General features: G+C 32.8%; 5 protein-coding genes across 5 annotated transcripts; 2 read left to right on the forward strand and 3 right to left on the reverse strand.

The window, feature by feature from the left end:
• Window positions 1-4,630: 4,630 nt before the first annotated feature.
• LOC145089397 (Ribosomal L28 family) lies at window positions 4,631-5,845 on the forward strand. Its single transcript, XM_079027842.1, has 2 exons — window positions 4,631-4,967; window positions 5,215-5,845. Exons 1-2 carry the CDS (start codon window positions 4,768-4,770, stop codon window positions 5,633-5,635), a joined length of 621 nt encoding a protein of 206 aa, XP_078883968.1. The 5' UTR covers window positions 4,631-4,767; the 3' UTR covers window positions 5,636-5,845.
• Window positions 5,846-8,443: 2,598 nt separating this feature from the next.
• On the reverse strand, window positions 8,444-10,062 carry LOC145089401 (uncharacterized). The gene is made up of 2 exons (XM_079027846.1): window positions 9,767-10,062; window positions 8,444-9,264 (listed from the first exon to the last, which is right to left on the reverse strand). The coding sequence occupies exons 1-2, from the start codon at window positions 9,981-9,983 to the stop codon at window positions 8,654-8,656; spliced, it is 828 nt and encodes a 275-aa protein (XP_078883972.1). The 5' UTR covers window positions 9,984-10,062; the 3' UTR covers window positions 8,444-8,653.
• Window positions 10,063-11,314: 1,252 nt separating this feature from the next.
• LOC145055751 (uncharacterized) lies at window positions 11,315-12,279 on the reverse strand. The gene is made up of 3 exons (XM_079004145.1): window positions 12,166-12,279; window positions 11,893-12,090; window positions 11,315-11,791 (listed from the first exon to the last, which is right to left on the reverse strand). The coding sequence occupies exons 1-3, from the start codon at window positions 12,277-12,279 to the stop codon at window positions 11,315-11,317; spliced, it is 789 nt and encodes a 262-aa protein (XP_078860271.1).
• An 847-nt stretch (window positions 12,280-13,126) lies between these two features.
• LOC145055759 (uncharacterized) lies at window positions 13,127-14,068 on the forward strand. Its single transcript, XM_079004155.1, has 3 exons — window positions 13,127-13,216; window positions 13,293-13,490; window positions 13,592-14,068. Exons 1-3 carry the CDS (start codon window positions 13,127-13,129, stop codon window positions 14,066-14,068), a joined length of 765 nt encoding a protein of 254 aa, XP_078860281.1.
• Window positions 14,069-15,182: 1,114 nt separating this feature from the next.
• On the reverse strand, window positions 15,183-19,185 carry LOC145089405 (DDT domain-containing protein DDR4). Its single transcript, XM_079027848.1, has 10 exons — window positions 19,016-19,185; window positions 18,115-18,225; window positions 17,739-17,825; window positions 17,616-17,653; window positions 17,445-17,526; window positions 17,110-17,352; window positions 16,915-17,007; window positions 16,696-16,810; window positions 16,116-16,158; window positions 15,183-16,041 (listed from the first exon to the last, which is right to left on the reverse strand). The coding sequence occupies exons 1-10, from the start codon at window positions 19,115-19,117 to the stop codon at window positions 15,465-15,467; spliced, it is 1,491 nt and encodes a 496-aa protein (XP_078883974.1). The 5' UTR covers window positions 19,118-19,185; the 3' UTR covers window positions 15,183-15,464.
• Window positions 19,186-20,280: the final 1,095 nt, after the last annotated feature.

The raw sequence follows: 20,280 nt of genomic DNA on the forward strand, positions 1-20,280 counted from the left end.
TAGAAAGTATTCTAGAGAGAGTCGGAGGAATGGTGTGTAGAAATATAAGCTGAAATGAATGTATTTATAGGATGGGAAGGGGTGCAGGCCGTGCATCTGTCAGATGTGATGATGTGGCGAGTAACAGGTGGTGGCACATGTCGTGCTTCGGGTGGGAGTGTCAGGCGCGCCACGCATCTAGTCTGTGCGCGCGGTTGCACGAGAGGTTTTCTAATTTCTTAAAAAATATATAACTTCTCTATACGAGATCCGTTTTCGACGCGTTTTATATCCATGCATAGCTATCAACGAGATCTACAACTTTCGTTTAGACTTCGTTAGCTAATTTTGACTTTATTTTTAAAGTTATATTTTCATGGGCTTAGACTGTTAAAGTCTGTGTAAAAATCAAAACTTTCTCATACAATATTTTGTTCTCGGCTGTCTTTATATCGACGGATAGGTATGGACGAGATCTTCGACTCTTGTTTTTATTGTTTTTTCCTAACAATCGACCGAATTTTGTTTCGGTTTCTGTGCTGAAATTTCTGAATCTCATAACTTCCTCATGCGAAGTCAGATTTGGACACTCTGTTACTTTGAAGTCGTACTTGCATTTATATTTATTAGACTTATCCAAGTGGGAGACTGTTGGATTAGTGTCTAAGTCCATAACTATATTTGGTATGTACTTGACCCGATTGTAGCATGGTCCTTTTGGGTTGCCTTCACCAAAGCAACTGGACTGGATGATTAATGGAGAGAGAGGATATTATGGTTTATTAATATATTTTAAGAATAATATATTGAAAGAGAAATCATATTGTTTAATTAATATTGGTCAAAAATTAATTAAGAATTAATTTTGTGGCTAAAAGAGATTAATTAAATAAAGGGGACTGGTATTGCCAATTATAAGATAATTGGATTTGGGCTATGGATCTTGTGGATTAAGGGAGTTGACAAAATTATGGTGGAAACCCACCTTGAAATTGTCCAAGCCTCATTCCAAAATGTTCCATTAGACTGCTTAAGGCCTAAGTCATCCAATTAGGGTTTTGACTGAAACCCTAGCAGCACACCTATATAAAGGACCCTAGGGCACCCAAAATCGGCTACCACGTATTCCAAAGAGTTCCAGAGCTGATTTTGTGCCTCCATTCTCTCTTTTCAAAGATCATCTTCTTGCCTTGGTGTTTGTAAGCCATTAGAAGTATTACAATTATGATACTAAGCTCTTGAAGTTGAAGCTTCTTGCTACTTGTGAAAGGTAATCATCTAAACTTATTTTAGTTATTATTTTCAGATTTTGTATGCTAGATCTAGGGTTCGTAAGCTTTGGATAAACTTTGCATGTACAATAGAGAAACCTAGACCCAAAGCTTTAGGGTTATGCATGTGCACCATAGGATTGTTGTTTTGCTCAAAACCCGTCACTTCCCTCTTCCAAAGCTCTACCAAAACCCAATAACAAGGCTCAAAATCAAGGAAATGGACTCTCAAGCATGCATGGAGGCTAGGGTTTCAATCTGGGGAGGTGGAGGATGAAGAGGATGCCCTAAACCTAAAATTTAAGGGCTTAAATATGGCAGAAACCCTAAAACTTCATGGGTTTTGGCTACACCAGCTGTCACGCCGTGGCTACCCATTGCCACGCTGTGGCGGGCATCCAAAACATGCGTTTATATCTTTCATGCCATATCGTGGCCATCCATGCTCCACGTGGTGGCACTCATCTTTCCCACAAATCTTTCATTTGATTCTTCCAAGCTCTCTGCTAACCTACACAGGGAAACGAGTGTTACAGGTTTTGTTCTTATAAGTTTAAAGGATGTTTAATCAAAAACAAAAAACTTGGTTATCTAATTGCCTAAAACCTTCTAATGTAGCAATTTATTGAATACCGGTAATAATAATACTAAACAAAAATATATAAATGGTCCATGTGGTTGGCGAAATAGGCACATATAGTCTAACTTCAAGAAAATAGGCAAACACGGCCCTTATGGTTTTTTGATATTACATAAATGGTCCTTCCGACACATGAAATTAAAATAGTGTTGTTAATTTTCTATAAAATGACATTTTTACCCTTTCTTTTTTTTACTTTTTCATTTTTTTTTTTTTGTATTTCGTGATTATTTTTCTAAACTCTAGGGACCCGCCCTAACTTTACCCTTCATCCCTACGCCTCCTCTTAAACTTTTATTCCTTTCTTTCTTTTTTCAGCTAAATGAAGAGCCCTAAATGGTTGGACCTTTGACTATCATCTAAAAACGACTCTTACCTACCACCAATTACGATTTCCTTTTATCCACCAGCGCCGAAAACATCATCTTACCCATCATTGTCAACGACCATTTCTTACCCAAATATTTGCAACACCAACTCGGATGCACAGTCATGACGGCTGACGGCGACTTTTCTCTAAATTAGTTTACAAAAAGGACCAGATTCGAGATATTATATTTCATTGTCTTATTTAACATAGTTTTTTCCTCGGTCAAAGTCCCATTTTTTCTCCAACAGAACCATAAGTGAGACAAAGGTTGATCGAGAGGGAAAGAAACATCACAAAAGATATTGATGTATAGAGACATAGATTGCGAGTATGTATGTGCATGTTGTTTTGGATTTGTATCCTTATCTTTTTGAGTTGATTCATTTTAGTAGCTTGAATCAAAGGTTTTGATTCTGAAAATGCTTCAAAATTGAGTGCTTTAATTTTGTTTTATTTAATATAAATTCGGTAAATCGTATTTCAAGTTTTGTCTGGGTGTTTTTCATATTATTACATCCCAGTTGTCCTATGGAACGGTGGATCTTTGATTTCATTGGATTTTATTTTAGGTTTATTTTTTGGCTTCAATGTTTATTTTGTTTAATTATAGAGTTGGGCTTAAAAATTGAAGCATGAGAAAGTGGTCGGAGATGGTGACTTCCTCCCTACAAAAGATGTGAAGGAAGCAGAATTTAAAGGGTGAGAGTGACTCGTTATATTTTAATAACGTGGTTTAGAAAAGTAATAAAAATATACAAAATATGAAAAAAAATAATAATAATAATAATAATAAAATAAAATAAATAAATAAATAAATTTGACGGCATTGTTTGACTTTGTGTGTTGGAAGGAACATTTCCGCAATATCGACTAAACACAAAGACCGAGTTTATCCATTTCTTAAAGTTGAACTATATGTGTCTATTTCACCGAACCATAAGGACCATTTATGTAAGAGTTAATATCTTAAAAACCATTATTTATACATCCTATTTAACCCCAAATTTATTTTTTGTTCTTCATTTGTCATTATATTTTAGAAAACATTTTATTTTCGGACCCTTAACCGGTCATCAATAGGTAATGATGACATGTCAGTTATTGCATTTTTTTTGTTTGCAATAGGCCCCAACATTTACGTATAAGTTTGCGTTTAACCCCAATATTTTTTGTTCCCCATTTGTCATTATTTTTTAGACAAAATTTCGTTTTAGCCATTGGTCAGTCACGAATAAATGTTTTAAAACGTAAGAGTTGAAACTACGACTTCTCATTGATGGTGAGGCGTGTTACCTAGTAAGCCAATAACTTTTTTTTTGTATTATCAGTGTTTGTTGTATTTAATCTACACATGTATTTTAAAATGAAGGAAAAATATCTAGTGTAAGTCTTGAGTCTGTAACATCTAATAAACAATATGACATGCTAATCTTTAAGCTAATCAAAATTGTTAATTCATTCGTAATTCATCTAAAAACAATTGGTTATGTTTACCGACATATTTGTTAAGAAACCATATATTTCTAAAGAGTAAAAAATGTGTTTTCTCTTTAAGGGACGAGGCGTGTTAGATGGTAAGTTAATGGTTCTTTTTTTGTATTATCAATGTTTGTTGTATTGAATTTAATGTAAACATGTAACACGTCTCGTCCCTTAAAGAGAAGGCACATTTTTTACTCTTTAGAAATATATGGTTTCTTAACAAATATGTCGGTAAACATAACCAATTGTTTTTGTTGAATTACGAATGAATTAACAATTTTGATTAGCTTAAAGATTAACATGTCATATTGTTTATTAGATGTTACAGACTCAAGACTTACACTAGATATTTTTCCTTCATTTTAAAATACATGTGTAGATTAAATACAACAAACACTAATAACACAAAAAAAAAAAAAAAAAAAAAAAAAAGTTATTGGCTTACTAGGTAACACACCTCACCCTCAATGAGAAGTCGTAGTTTCAACTCTTACGTTTTAAAATATCTATTCGTGACTGACCAATGGCTAAAACGAAATTTTGTCTAAAAAATAATGGCAAATGGGGAACAAAAAATATTGGGGTTAAACGCAAACTTATACGGAAAATGGGGCCAAATGCAAACAAAAAAATGCAAAAACTGACACGTCATCATTACCTGTTGATGACCGGTCAAGGATTTAAAAATGAAACGTTTTCTAAAATATAATGGCAAATGAAGAACAAAAAATAAATCTGGGGTTAAATCGAAACGAGGATGTATAAATAATGGTTTTTAAGGTATTAATGTAATTGTCATAATACTATCTATAGAAATTGAAATTTAAGAAACCAAAGTGCAAATGTGTATTAGCTTATTATAGCTAGGGACGAATTATGTAATTTACTTGGTCACGTAGATAGTGAAATTTCGCTAGTTCAAAAAACCCTAAACCCCCAAACGTTCCAAGCAAACCGTATTCTTGATCCAAACACAGTGACCTAAATAGGATCTTTCATCAACACGGACGCAGAAGTAAAATCGAATGGCATTCAGGTCGAATGAGATGGTGAAGAAGATAATGAAGAAGATAGGAGGCGAGAAGAATTTGGATCCCGGAGTCAAAGAATCACTGAAGAAATGTTTGCCGGACAGCAAGGTGGTGATGGGGAGAGCCCAGCGTGGAATTTTCGCCGGCCGTCATATTCAATTCGGCAACCAAGTCAGCGAGAAAGGTGGAAACAAGTTAGTACACACTGTCTTTGTCCCTTATTAGTTCCTCAATCTCGCATAGTTTAGAGAAATCAATTGAGAACTTTTTATTATTCTCTGTTTGAAGTTGCTATTCACCTTGGATTATGTCGAATCACTCATTAGGTGTTTAAAATGGTTTAAAATGTTGATTATGTTTGAATCTCAAGACGCAAATCCAGATTAAGTGCTTAACCAATTAAGTCAAAAATAAACAGATTTGAGAACATTGTTGTAACAGGACTCGAAGGAACTGGAAGCCCAATGTACAAGAAAAGAGGCTGTTCAGTTACATTCTTGATAGACACATTCGAGTAAAAGTAACAACACATGCTCTTCGTTGTATAGACAAAGCAGGTGGAATTGATGAGTATCTACTAAAGACACCTTACAAGAAGATGGACACTGAAATGGGGCTCTTATGGAAAGCCAAGATTGAGAACATGTATCAAGAGCTTGGAAACATGGAGGTTGTTTTCTTTCCACAAGAAGAGGAAACCAATCTTGCAGAGGAGTTTAAAGAGATGAGAATTCAACAGAGGGTTGCTCGTAGGGATGCAAGAAGGGAGGCGTATGGTTGGTGTCCCAAAATTGAGCAGATTGAAGAAGGGAGTGAAGATGTTGAAGTTGTTCATCATGATGAATTGGTTGCTAATTCATAATTTGTTATTTGATGTTTACGAAAAGAATTTTAAAGTAATCATAAGGGGTTGAGTTGCAGGTTTTTGGGTTTTGAATTTTGTTAAGAAGTTGGTATTTTGTAATAAGGTTACAAATTGTTGTTCATTTTGAGACTATAGACATGTATTTTATCCAACACATGACGCTTTGTTGATTGCATAACAACCTGTGGAAGGAATTTAGTTTGATTCTTTTTTTTTATTAAAACAAATTTCCCTAATCATGTAGAAGGTAAAATGCAAGAAATAGCAATCTAGTTTCTAATTTTTCATTATTATAGTATTGTATTTTCTTTGTCTAGTTACAGCTTTGTACTTTTATACTCTCTTTTATTAGAGCATTGTAATTTATAAAATAAAAAATAAAAAAAATAAAAAATAAAAATAAAAATAAAAAAAGAAAAAAGAAAAGGATAATGACTTTAAAAGGTAATATACTTGTCAATTTGTATACATTTGATCATTGAATTTTTTTTTGTCAACATCTATATTCAGTCTTTATGACCAGTTACTCCAGGTAAGCCCGAAAAAATGATATAATAAGATAATATATTTCTCACTATATACACATTTAGTCATTAATATTTTTTTCGATATTTTAGTGTTTAATATTTTTTTGTTGCAAAATAAGTCTTTGTTGTTTTTGTAAACATTAAGTATTTATGACTAGTTTTTTTAAGTTTTTCTCATAGTATCGTACGTGGGATAATCATTAATGATGTGTTTGAGGTTGTTGATGCTTACCGTGTCCTCGGCTGCTTGTTTACTTAGGTCTTGTGTTCTTAACGTTGTAATTTCTTTATATGATCTCAGATTATAACAATTTTTATATCTATGTGTTCGTCTTTGAGTCTACTACAACTTTTGTTTAGATTACTCCCGTTAAAAAGTAATATATTTTTACTTTTGATCTTTATATACATGTGTTCTTTATAAATGTATGTATGCACTTTTTTTATAAAATCATAATAAAAATATATTACTTTTTAACACGTAAACGAAAATTGTAGTAGACTCAAATACAAATGTGTGGATATAAAAATCATTAAAATCCAAGATCGTTGAAAAAGTTACGATATTCAGAACACAAGACCTAAGCAACCAAGCAGCCAAGGTCGCGGTAGCCATAAGCATCGACAGCCCTGAACACCTCATTAATGATTGTCCTACGTAGGATGTCGTAAGAAAACCTAAAGAAACCGGTCATAAGTATTGAATGTGTACAAAAACAAGTATGGATGATATTTAGAACCCAAAAATTGGACCAGAACCGGAACCATTAGAACCAGAATATGTAAAATCGATATGGGTCCCGAGTTTAAAGAATGACTATATTTGGGTTTCTGGTAATCCGGGTTTCGGGTCCTTTGATTCTGGGTAAACCAGGTTTAAGAACAGGAACCGTTTTTTAGGGACCGGAACCGATTTCTATGAAAAGTTTAAAACATGATATCTCATTCGTTTGAAGTCAAACTGGCATGAGGTTTTTTCCATAGTGTAGTTTATAGTTTGTATATGATTTTTTACTATAATTTTGTTGTTTTTGGGTTTATATTCATTGACTTACAGTCTCTTAAAGTCGGGATATCAAAACTGAAAATTTTATGTTTTTCAGCTTTTTTTATTTTTTGTGATAGTTTTAAAACATCTAATTTGTTTGAAGTTGTAATAACATGTGGTTTTTCCAAAATGTAGTATAGAGTTTGTATATGATTTTAGACTTTAATTTTGTTATTTTGGGTTTCATATTCATTGATTTATAGTCTCCCAAAGTCGGGTATCAAAGCTGCAAATTTTCTGTTTATCAGTTTTATTTTTTATTTCGTGAAGTTTTAAAACATGCATATCTAATTCGTTTTAAGTCGAATTATCATGAGGTTTTTTGCAAAGTGTAGTTTAGATTTTGTACATGATTTTAGACTATAAAATTATCATTTTTGGTTTAATATTCAATGGCTTACAGTCCCCCAAAGTTAGGATATCAAAGTTGAAAATTTTCAAAGTTCAACCATTAAGTAACTACCAAAAAAAATTTGTTTCCTCGGGTTTTCCGGTTCTAGACCCACTTTAACCGATACCTTACCTAGAACCGAACCAGAACCGTTTCTTATATATTGGTCCGGTTTTCGGTTCTACAAAATCTCGTTAAACAGTTATCGGGTTTTCTGGGTCCGGGTCTACCGGTCCGGGTTTGGACCCACTCTCATCTCTAACAACAATGACTTATTTTGCAACAAAAAATATTAAGGACTAAATGTGCAAAAAAAATATTAAGAACGAAATGTCTACAAAGTGAGAAATATATTACCCTCTTAAATCATTTTTTCCGGCTTATTTGGAATAGTTGATCATAAGGAGTGAATTTGTACAGTTAAACAAATTGAAGGGGCAAATATGGACGGGAAAAAAAACGCAGTGACAAAATATATACAAATCGAAAAGTATATTACCCTTTTAAGTCATTATCCCAAAAAGAAAATATCCACTATGGTGAAAGAGATTTGAATTATGAAACACAAGTTAACATGTTTTTATGTAATTTCATTTTATACGTGTGATATACTAATACTGTTGATGCGGCATTGCATAAAAACATGTTAACTCATGATAATACGTCACTCTAATTAAAATCTCATTGATGTAATGGGTAAAAGTTATTGCTAGAAAAATGGGGTTAACAAAAAAAGGTATTTGATAATCAAAGGAATTAGATTTCTTAAGGATTGTGTATGTTCATGAACCCAAACGAATTGTATACAACTCTTTCAAACACAAGATCAAACAACAACATTTAGGAGAAATAGCAACATAAAAGCAATTTAACTTCTACCAATAATACCAATGTACATACACATTTCAACCGAATATAGCGACTTTTAACATGAAGTACTTTGCTATTAAAATGCAACTTGATACAATGAAATCACATTTCTCTATTTCAAAAGAAGAAAACAATAATAAATCTGACTAAAACACATCAAGATTCATAAACAATGTATTCTACCACCCAAATTTCTTCAGAAAGGACATACCACAAACAACAACCACTGAGTAAACACTACAATCAATGAACAAAGCACTTAAACCACTTTTCATCAACATACCCCACTCCAAAGCCATACCTAACTGATCACCAAAACCACCCACCTCACCAGTCAAAGACCCCCTGTGCCCTTCCCGGTTGACTTTTTCCAAGAGAACAGGTGCAACCACAAGGGTTATATTGGTCAATAGAAGTAGAACAAGTGGCCTTGAAAGTATGATATACTTTATAGAGTTGTTGCCCAGAATAGGGAAGCCTGCATATGATAATAGGACTAACAGGGCAGCTATGATTGAACAGTATGTTCGGGTGTTTTGTGATGATGTAATAGCAGGGCGTAGTCTATTAGGGGTGAGAGTTTGACCAAGATTGGTTTGTGATTTTGACTTGTGTGGGTTGTTTGAGGTTGAGATTGATGGAGGTTGTTCTGTTACTGTGGTGGGATTGGGAAAAGATTGTGTTTTGATGGGTGCTGAAGATGCTTCTACAGATGTTTTGGTTATTTGGACATCATTCTTGACAACATCACTTGCAGGCTTTGTGATTGAAGGGGAATCGTTGTGTTCATCTGCAAAAATGAGTCACTTGGTGTCAAATTCTGTTTGTTCAACGAAAATGTAATGACTATGGTTATTCGGAACTATGATGACAGTTTTATGTCGATGAAATCAAGAGTTGAGATGGTTGATACAGGTGAATCGAATGATAATGATTAGTGTGTCAACAATGGCTTTCAACCTAACTTCCTACCAATTGCTGCTCTGTGAAATCGTGAAGTAAAAGTGAAATCGACATATTGCAACAGTTAGGTATAGCATCAATCAAACATAGATCTAATAGATTTGATAAAATCAATAAAAATTTATCGAAACAGTTCGTAAGTACACGCGTATCAAACAACATCGAGGGCTCACAGGAAATTAAACAATCGAATTGGCTTCTTCGATTAAAACTTCGTAAAAAATGTCAGAAAGCACGAACGGGTACACAGATGAACACAACAGAACTCCTTGAAAGAAATTAATCATCAGAAAAAATGAACAAGAATTACATCTCAAAGAAACACATACCTAAGAGAGGAAATTGATCAGGATTCCGAGGAATGGAAGGAGGGCATGGTGCAGTAGAAGACTGATGCGACTCGACTACAGAAGGAGGCAACGGAGATGATGATAATGATGTGGACTGGGCACGACCAGTGATGAGAGCCAAACGCTCCGCTCCTCTCTCGGCAATTCGCCGCCGTCGAGCGGCTGCGTCCCTGACAGTTCCACCGTTCGTCGCCATGTAATTCAGGAAAGGGAATCGTGGTAGGCGGTGAGCTGTGCAACTCAGTTATTATCTCGAGTCCAACACATTTCCATACACGTTGCCCACCCAAAAAAGAAATTAACATAATGTATTAATTAACTTAAATAATATATTTATATTATTTTTATAAATTCAATTTTTTGATTTTCAGAAACTTTTGAATTGTGAAATACATTCTATTAACATTCAAAATAAAATAGAGATGTTGAGATTCACATTTGCTGTTCTTAACCTCTGGCGTATCAGTGCAGCGGATCATTTATAATCATAAATGATTATGTAGCATCGTCCGTTCATTTCACATCTGTCACCTTCCCACCACTACTACCACTATCTCTGCCACCAGCCGACCCCACCACTATCACATCCGTCATTTATATCACCACCACCTCTTCTGCCGCCAACCATTATAATCATATATGATTACTCAATCTCTGAACATATATATATATATATATATATATATATATATATATATATATATATATATATATATATATATATATAATCATTTATGATTAGGGAAACATCGTTGTTATAAATACGATGGAGTGTTTGAGCGGCAAATAAGAAATATATGGATAAGATCTCTATTTTTTTAATCTCAAGTGAATCATCCCCTACGAATAATATTATGTGAAACAATTTGAATTTTAAATCATCCATTTTGCTTTAACTAATAAAGCAAGTGAAAAATTATATAACAAAAAATGTTAAATGCATAGGATAACTGTTTGGTTTATATTGATTTTAATTTTCCAACAATGTATGTTAGAGCATCTATATGGACTCTTTCAAATCCATTGCAAAAGAAAATTTAAAAATCCAACTCATCATTATATCAATTCTTGTTTTTTTTATTTTATTTCAAAACACATACTTTAATTTTTCAAGGATTGAAGATTAATTTGTGTTTGTTTCTTTCCTAACCTATACAAAATATGTATAATAATTATTTTTTATTTAAACTGAACCTTATTATATTTATATTTACTAAATAAGAAAACATATAAAAATTATTTTTATTGAATTAAATTTTAATTGATTTTATATTATACAAGAAACTTATATATATATATATATATATATATATATATATATATATATATATATATATACAAAGCAGGTCCTGAGGATTCAAATTTTCAGGACAAAACAGAAAAAAAAAAAAAAAAAAAAAAAAGGCTCTTCGACCTTAACGTGTAAGAATAAACTTACATAAACTATTTTTTTAACTAAGATAAACTTTATAGCAATAAACATATCAAAATCAAAGTATTTTAATGAGTAATTACATATCATAATAGCTAACCGACACCCCGTGAAACTCTCCTAGCATTCTTGATAACAAATTGACTGATTAACTCTCTGTAGTCTATACTATCTAAGATTTCGTTCTCGATAAATATCATCGCCAAACCGCTAAGTCTTTCTTGGGATATTGTGGAACGTAAGTAAGATTTCAAAAACTTCAATTTCGAGAAACTCCTTTCTGCAGATGCCACCGTTACTGGAATAGTCAACAATATTCTATATACAATGCATGCATTTGGGAAATAATCAAGTTCTTTCAAAAACTTCAAAACATCTATTGGGTTGCTAAATTCATTGGTTTCCAATGTCTCAAATAATTTCAACTCCGTATAAAGTTCTTCGGCATTAATATTTGATCTTTTTTCAAACTTGAGTGTTTTTTCAAGATGATGACAAGACGACTTAAGATATTTATCTTCAATTCTCCTCAAATTATGTGGAAATAAGAAACCAAACACTTTGTCATACTCCTTGAATTGTTCAAATCTTGTCTCAAGAGAAGAAATAGCTTGATCAACAATGTATAAGGAACCGTTTTCCTTGGAATCAAGAGAAGAAACTTCTTCGTTACTTGAACTCTCATCAAACCTTTTTTCCTTGGAATCAAACGCTTTTGTGGAAATATTGGATCAATACCCATTTCAATAGCAATCTTCTTAGCTTCATCAATCGTTTTTGAAAAATCAGTTTCTCTATAATCCTTGAAGTACCCAATTAATTTGTTTATTTCTGTAATAGCATTATCAAGATGCATATCCTTTTCTTGTAACTTTTTACTCACAATATTAACTTAGTTTAATACTTGATACCAGATAACAGTTGATAAAAAAACATTCAAATTCACCAAGTTCTTTTTCTGCCAGTGAAGTTGCTTCACTTGCAATTGCAACATCATTATCTTTTTCTCCAACTTGAAGTAAAGCTTCCCGTACATCAACAAGTTGCAGTATAATAGCATTCACACTCTCAACCCGACTTTCCCAACAAGTTTGACACAATGACTTAAGACTCTAAGCTTGAACATTATCTTTCAAAATTTTCCACCTCTTAGTAGAATTTGCAAAAATAGTGTAAATACGTTGAATGAGTCCAAAAAAGTTATTTCCTTTAACACATTTGTTAGCCATATCACATAATATTAGATTAAGAGAATGGCAACCACAAGGAGTGTAAAATGCTCTAGGATTTAGATCTAAAAATATCTTTTGCACTCCTTGGTGTTTTCCTTTCATGTTTGCTCCATTATCATAGTCTTGACCACGCATATCATCAATTTCAAGACCAAGAGATTTTAACTCCTCAAGTGTAATATCAAATAGTCCTTTTTCGGTGGTATCATCAACATTCAAAAAGATCACCCATATTTTACTTATAAATCTCTTTAGGTTTTTTGAATGTTGATGATACCACCGAAAAAGGACTATTTGATATTACACTTGAGGAGTTAAAATCTCTTGGTCTTGAAATTGATGATATGCGTGGTCAATGCTATGATAATGGAGCAAACATGAAAGGAAAACACCAAGGAGTGCAAAAGATATTTTTAGATCTAAATCCTAGAGCATTTTACACTCCTTGTGGTTGCCATTCTCTTAATCTAATATTATGTGATATGGCTAACAAGTGTGTTAAAGGAAAGAACTTTTCTGGACTCATTTAACGCATTTACACTATCTTTGCAAATTCTACTAAGAGGTGGGAAATTTTGAAAGATAATGTTCAAGCTTGGAGTCTTAAGTCATTGTGTCAAACTCGTTAGGAAAGTCGGGTCGAGAGTGTGAAGGTTATTAAACTGCAACTTGTTGATGTACGGGAAGCTTTACTTCAAGTTGGAGAAAAAGATAATGATGCTGCAATTGCAAGTGAAGCAACTTCACTGGCAGAAAAGGAACTTGGTGACTTTGAATTCTTTTTTTATCAACTGTTGTCTGGTATCAAGTATTAAACCAAGTTAATATTGTGAGTTAAAAGTTACAAGAAAAGGATATGCATCTTGATAATGCTATTACAGAAATAAACAAATTAATTGGGTACTTCAAGGATTATAGAGAAACTGATTTTTCAAAAACGATTGATGAAGCTAAGAAGATTGCTATTGAAATGGGTATTGATCCAATATTTCCACAAAAGCGTTTGATTCCAAGGAAAAAAGGTTTGATGAGAGTTCAAGTAACGAAGAAGTTTCTTCTCTTGATTCCAAGGAAAACGGTTCCTTATACATTGTTGATCAAGCTATTTCTTCTCTTGAGACAAGATTTGAACAATTCAAGGAGTATGACAAAGTGTTTGGTTTCTTATTTCCACATAATTTGAGGAGAATTGAAGATAAATATCTTAAGTCGTCTTGTCATCATCTTGAAAAAACACTCAAGTTTGAAAAAAGATCAAATATTAATGCCGAAGAACTTTATACGGAGTTGAAATTATTTGAGACATTGGAAACCAATGAATTTAGCAACCCAATAGATGTTTTGAAGTTTTTGAAAGAACTTGATTATTTCCCAAATGCATGCATTGTATATAGAATATTGTTGACTATTCCAGTAACGGTGGCATCTGCAGAAAGGAGTTTCTCGAAATTGAAGTTTTTGAAATCTTACTTACGTTCCACAATATCCCAAGAAAGACTTAGCGGTTTGGCGATGATATTTATCGAGAACGAAATCTTAGATAGTATAGACTACAGAGAGTTAATCAGTCAATTTGTTATCAAGAATGCTAGGAGAGTTTCACGGGGTGTCGGTTAGCTATTATGATATGTAATTACTCATTAAAATACTTTGATTTTGATATGTTTATTGCTATAAAGTTTATCTTAGTTAAAAAAAATAGTTTATGTAAGTTTATTCTTACACGTTAAGGTCGAAGAGTCTTTTTTCGACTCTTCCTGGGCATTTGAATCCTCAGTCGCGGCCCTATCTATCTATTATTTAAGTAAATAACTTTTAACCTTTTTAGACTAAATTTAAAAATAAATAAATAAATAAATATCCATTGAGTTAGTATATGTCTACGCTTGAACTCAGAACTTCCTTGTTAGACTGAGGAAGTGGCCTTTGCTGGGAGCTCACCTACACCACTCCCATCAAACGTGCTACATGTCTCGCTAAGGATGACTCGCTAGCCGAGCAGCAAGAGGAAAGAGAAAGAGAAAGAGAAGAGAAGAGAAAGGGCTATGATTACGCTTTTTTATTTTTATTTTTCCAAAATAAAAATAACACAACATTTAGATTTTACCATTCTATTTTTTACAACTTGGATCTTACAATTCTCTCCATTTTTATGTTGATTTAAAAAAAATAAATTATGTGGCAGCATACTAACGATGCTACCATTCCCTATAATCTTAGAAACACTTTGTTAGCCAACAAATACCATTATAAATTCAAACAACAAAATCCAAATCACAAAGTCATGAATAAAAGGAGGTCAGATTACTTCTAAATAAGACCTTTGTCTTCTCCTCACTTTGTTTACTCTCTCTTCCTCTATATACCTTCAACTTTCTATCACTTTGTGTTCTCCTCACTTTGTTAGTTTGTAAATTTCATCATCCCCTCCTTGCATCAAATCTACTATACATCTATACCATATGCCATATAAAAAGATCCAAAGTACTTCACAAACCATCTAGCAATATTTTCATCAATTCAATAATATACTTTTTTTATAAAAACATGACTTTCTCATACAAAATGAACTAATGAAGTAATACCATAACCTAGTTAGTCTAGTGAAGATTTCATTTGTAACTTTAAATATATATTTCATTTTCTAAACATGGAACCCATACAAGCCAATTCTTTTCACCTCTTAAAAACACAACTCCACATCAAATGCATCTTAAAGGTACACACACCATTTGAACTTTGAACTATGCCATTTCATGATATTAGGCTCAAAAAGATACAACCACAATCCTTGTAAAACAAAACCACCATCCTAAGTATGATCCTATCAATCAATCAACAACAAAAAAGATGGATCCAATGATCAAATATACCTCTCTACTAACCTCTTCTTCAATAGGATGCTCTTAAATACTACAATCCTCCTCCTCTACTCCAAAAAAAGAAATTCCAAAACTCGTATTTATTTTCAATACGAAACCGAATTCTCCATGTGAAACTGTACATACCGTTTCTAACTATCACTATTTCCCGAACAACTTTCATCCTCAGAATCAGGAACAATGGAGGATTCAATGGCGGAATTACGGTTTGGTCTTTGCCTCATTCTTTTCTTTGCACCAAAGTTTCTCATCTCTTCCATATCATCATCATCATCATCATCATCATCATCATTCCTACCTCTTTTTTTCCCAACAAAATTACCATTTTCAATTTCAGATTTCTCAACTAACTCATCTTCACTGCTATCACTCCCATTCTTTTCCTCCTCATCATCACCATCATTGTTTTCTTCTTCTTCATCGCTTTTTTCTTTTTCATCATCATTGATTTCTTCTTCTTCATCATCATCGCTTGCTTCTTTTTCATCATCATTGGTTTCTTCTTCATCATCATTGTTTTCTTCATGTGATTCTTCACCAGAATCCTGGCTGCTATCTTCAGAAACATTTCCATTTTCAAGCTTGCTGTTCTCAGAGTCAGATTCAGTGAACTCATCATCATCCTGATCTTGCTCTGAATGTGAATCCTCCTCCTTCACTGCAGTTGCTTTTTTCTGATTCTTTTGTTCTTCTTTGGTTTTCATCTTCCTGATCACAGAGACATGTAATATTATATTGATGAAAGGAATAAGATAAGAATAATAGTAATAAATGCAACTTACTTGGTTTGTCGTATGGCTTCATTAATGACCTTGTCATATTCATCTGCAAAAAGTATTGTTTCTGATTATAGTTGTTTAAGAAAACACAAGGTATATCTTCTTTGCTTTAATATCTTATTAGTTCAACTTAGGATGTTGATAAAGAAGATGAGGGCAAAACAGTCATTTTACATTAACTTAACAGGCCAGGGACTTAAAGCATTACCAAAGGTGGTTTTAGAGGGATAATAGTCAATTTACATGAACTTAAGTACTATACACCCAAGGGATGGAAAGTGTTACCAAAGGTGATTTGAGGGGCAAGGTGGTCATGTTACATGGACTTAACACCATGGGGACAAAAAAAAGTGTGACCAAATGTCATTTCAGGGGCAAAATGGTCATTTTACATGGACTTAACAGCACAGGGACTAAAAGTGACACCAAAGGTGGTTTAGAGGCAAAGTGATCGTTTTACATGGACTTAACACTTCAGGGACAAACAAAAAGTGTGACAATAGGTGGTTTTAGGGGCAAAATGGTCATTTTACATGGAATAACCTTGATTCAAAATATGGTATATAAGCAAAAGTTTCCATACCAAAAGTGTAACTGACAGGTTTAGATCTACGACAGGAACGTGTTGTTCCAACTCTACAGAAATTATTCAAAATCCTCTCTTCATGCCTCTTCCTCTGCAATGCTTTTTGTTTTTTCTGTAAATGGACCAAAATTTGATATTAAAAACACCTTATTTATCATCATATCATGTGAATTTAAAAAAAAATAGATAGATAGAATCATAAAAAAGACAACAAACCTTCTCAAGTTTATTAAGAACAGGCATGATTTCAGTTTCAACTACAACACTAACAGCAACTTCAAGTTTTGATTTACTTGATGAGTAATCATCCTGCAATAACCATTAATTTTAAAATTCATCAATTTAATAAGCCATAAAGCCAATATTTTACAATTCTGATTTGACGAATGATTTATAAAAAATTAAACTTACCACAACTTTCTGGAACTCCTCTAGGTTAGTTGCAAGTGTTTCCCATATACAACCAACAGTTGTTTCTGTTCCAGTTTTTTTAAAAGTATTTATTTCTTTATACAATCTAAAACCAATAACTTCATCCCCATCACACCAATATGAAGTGCCTTTTCCATCATCCCCAATGTTTATTTTTCTGAAAGTAGACATCTCATTCTTGATTTTTACTCCTTCATTAATGTATGACACCACATCATGTTGCTGTGAAGAAAAACAAAAGAATAAAAATGGTTAAACACTAAGTTTTTCATATAATAAGAAAGGGAAAAAAGAAGGGTTTGAGGATATAATACATCAGCTCTGATCTCACAGAGTGCTTTAAGGATTACAAGACGAATTGTGGGGTCAAGTTTTTTGTATGTTTCCATTTCAGCCCTACATGAGAAAAGAATTTAGAGTTTAGTTGAAATTGATATGAATTGGGTGGTTGAATTTTATGAATGAAAATAAAACTATAAAAGTACCCTTTGGCTGTGGTTAATGGAAAATCACCCTCAGCAACCTGAAGATCAAATTATTTAAAGTTATTTTAAAGAAGAAAGTTAAAGAATTAGGGTTTTGGAAAGTATAAATATTGAGTGGCATACCCATGGCCACCACATGTTGAGCTTCTTAGAGAGTGCTACAACCCAAGCATCTGGATCTTTTAGGTTTTTACTTACAGGTGGGATTCCCTGTTCAACATTATGGGAGGAGATAAAGTAAGTAAAAAAAGATTGGAATAAATATTTGTTCTCTTATGTACAATATGTGCAGTCTTTTTTCGTGTTCTTTTTGTACATATCTGCAGCTTATTAATTACAACAGGACAAGAATGATCCGATGCAAAGCATCTATGTGAAATTATTATCTTAGACTGATGGTTGTAAGATTTCATAATCATTAAACACACAAACGACATATTAATGCCAAAGAAGAGGGTGAAGTTAGAATTTAGTGAACAGTGGAGAAGAAAGAAAGAACCTTTAAGAGTGATATGTGAATCTGAGCAAGAGATTTGTTTGGTTGAATGAGTGATGTCTCAATCTCTTCAGCAGAAATCTTCAGATTACTTTCTATAACAGGCTCAAACACCTATATAAAACACGTTAGATAATTCAAGATTGTGCATTTGTTTGTATATAATGGAAGCTATAAAATTCATTAGAACAACCATATGTGTACATAATGACAGATCTAACAGAAAGCCTACCTATTGAAACTCAATATAATGGTTGCCAAAAATAAGATGCAAATTTTGTAGACAAAATGATATAACTTCGTTTCATTTAATAGTAAATTAAGTAAACGAACTATATGCATAGTTGCATGTCAAAACATTCCAAAGTTCAGGCTTCATATTATCATATAACCATCTTTAATACTACATTATATGTCAAAATCATTCAAAAGTTCGGTAGCCCTATCCATTTATACACATACATAGGGTTATATGCATATGCTAGTAGTCTAGTATGCTACCCTTTGTGTGCTCTCTAAGACGTAGTTTGGCAGATTGCACACTCGATGCAATGAAATTTGAAAACAAACGCTGTTGCCAATCAAACTCGTTGCAAATTTGGCATTCCTTCAAATGCTCTCTCCCTAATTGAATTTCATATGTTTCCTCTAAGTTCTATGAATTTTTATATTTGATGTATTTCAATGATCCCATCCGTCGTTCATTTATATCCCTACGCCCCCCACCACAAAAAAGTTCTAGGTTTTTATTAAACAGTCAAGTTTTATCGAGTGAGATTTTGAGTTTTACCCTTGATCTTTCATAAAAGCATCATGCACAAAACAAATGTAGATCGTTCTACACAAACTAAATACGAAAAATGGAACTTTGAAAAGTAGTGAAATCAAAAATCCTAAAGATTACCTTGAAGAAATTGAGAACAGAAGCCAACTCCCAACGCTGTCGAAGACTACTCCGAGCGGCTTCAAAATCCGAAAGAGACGACCCCTGTCCATTTTCGTTCATTGTTTTAGAGTGAGAAAACCTAGAAAGAGAGAGTGAACGGTGTGCGAAGGGGAGAGATTGAGGGATCGATATTAGTAGTCGGGGTTTCCCGCCCAGATATGTCTCATAAAAGTTTTGGTCACGACATAAATAGTACCTGAAATGTTGAATTTCATCGATTTTAGTCCCTTTGTATTTACCATATTTCCTTTCAAATAGATATTCATCAAGTAATTCCCTTTATTGGCCTAGGTAAAAATGTTGGCATTCAATTCATTTCCTTATTTGTCACGGATAATATATTAGGCTATAGATAAAGATAAAGATGAAATTTAAACTTGGATTTATAAAATATTTTAAAAACAACACAACCATTTGGATAATTATAACAACATAACTTTTCATATTCAATTGCATTTATATTTATTGATCGAAATGTGTTAAAAAGGTCAAGTGCAACATACATGGTGTTCTTGATAGGATACAATAGTCATGTTAGCCCTAATGGTATAATCATAAGCATATTAGTGTGGTTGTTTGTTTGGCAAGTTTGTTGTGATTAAAATTTATGAACGAGTGTGAATGTTAGATTTATGACATGTCAGAGGATGGAAGCAAATTCTAGATTACAATGCATAGTTCTATTAAAAGAGATCTTAAACAAAAAAAAGTAAAAATGATCGAGTCTTGTCTCTTCCTGAAGATAGGTAATATGTCCAAGGATATTTGGTTTAATAAGCAATTATCGGTACGAGAAATTTATGCATCCTAGATATCATATTAGTAAGATACATGAACTTTTAGATATGTAATGAGTCGAAATGTGTCGTTTGGTTTCCAAGATCAAAGTGAGTTTTAAGTACCCTAAGTTTCTCGATTTGTTTAAATAGACGTTAATAATGAAACATCGTATATAGCATCTCATTTGTACGCCTTGTTCCTTAAATGACCATCAATTTTAGGTGATGGTATTACATAGTAAGAATAAGGAAAGTCATTATTCAATAAATATGATTGCATGTATAATGAATATCGTTTTATGGAGAAACAAAGTTGTAGAATTGATAGCTCATATTTGCATGGATTGTTATTGAACAATAACACTATTACATATGTTTGTTCATGTGACATCCCTTATTTTCCATAATCGAAAAAGAAAATCTTTAAGCTTTAAAAACTCATAA

This window comes from Lactuca serriola, chromosome 1 (genome assembly GCF_051521515.1).
Source record: "Lactuca serriola cultivar US96UC23 chromosome 1, Lser_US96UC23_V15, whole genome shotgun sequence".
NCBI classification, from domain to species: Eukaryota; Viridiplantae; Streptophyta; class Magnoliopsida; order Asterales; family Asteraceae; genus Lactuca; species Lactuca serriola.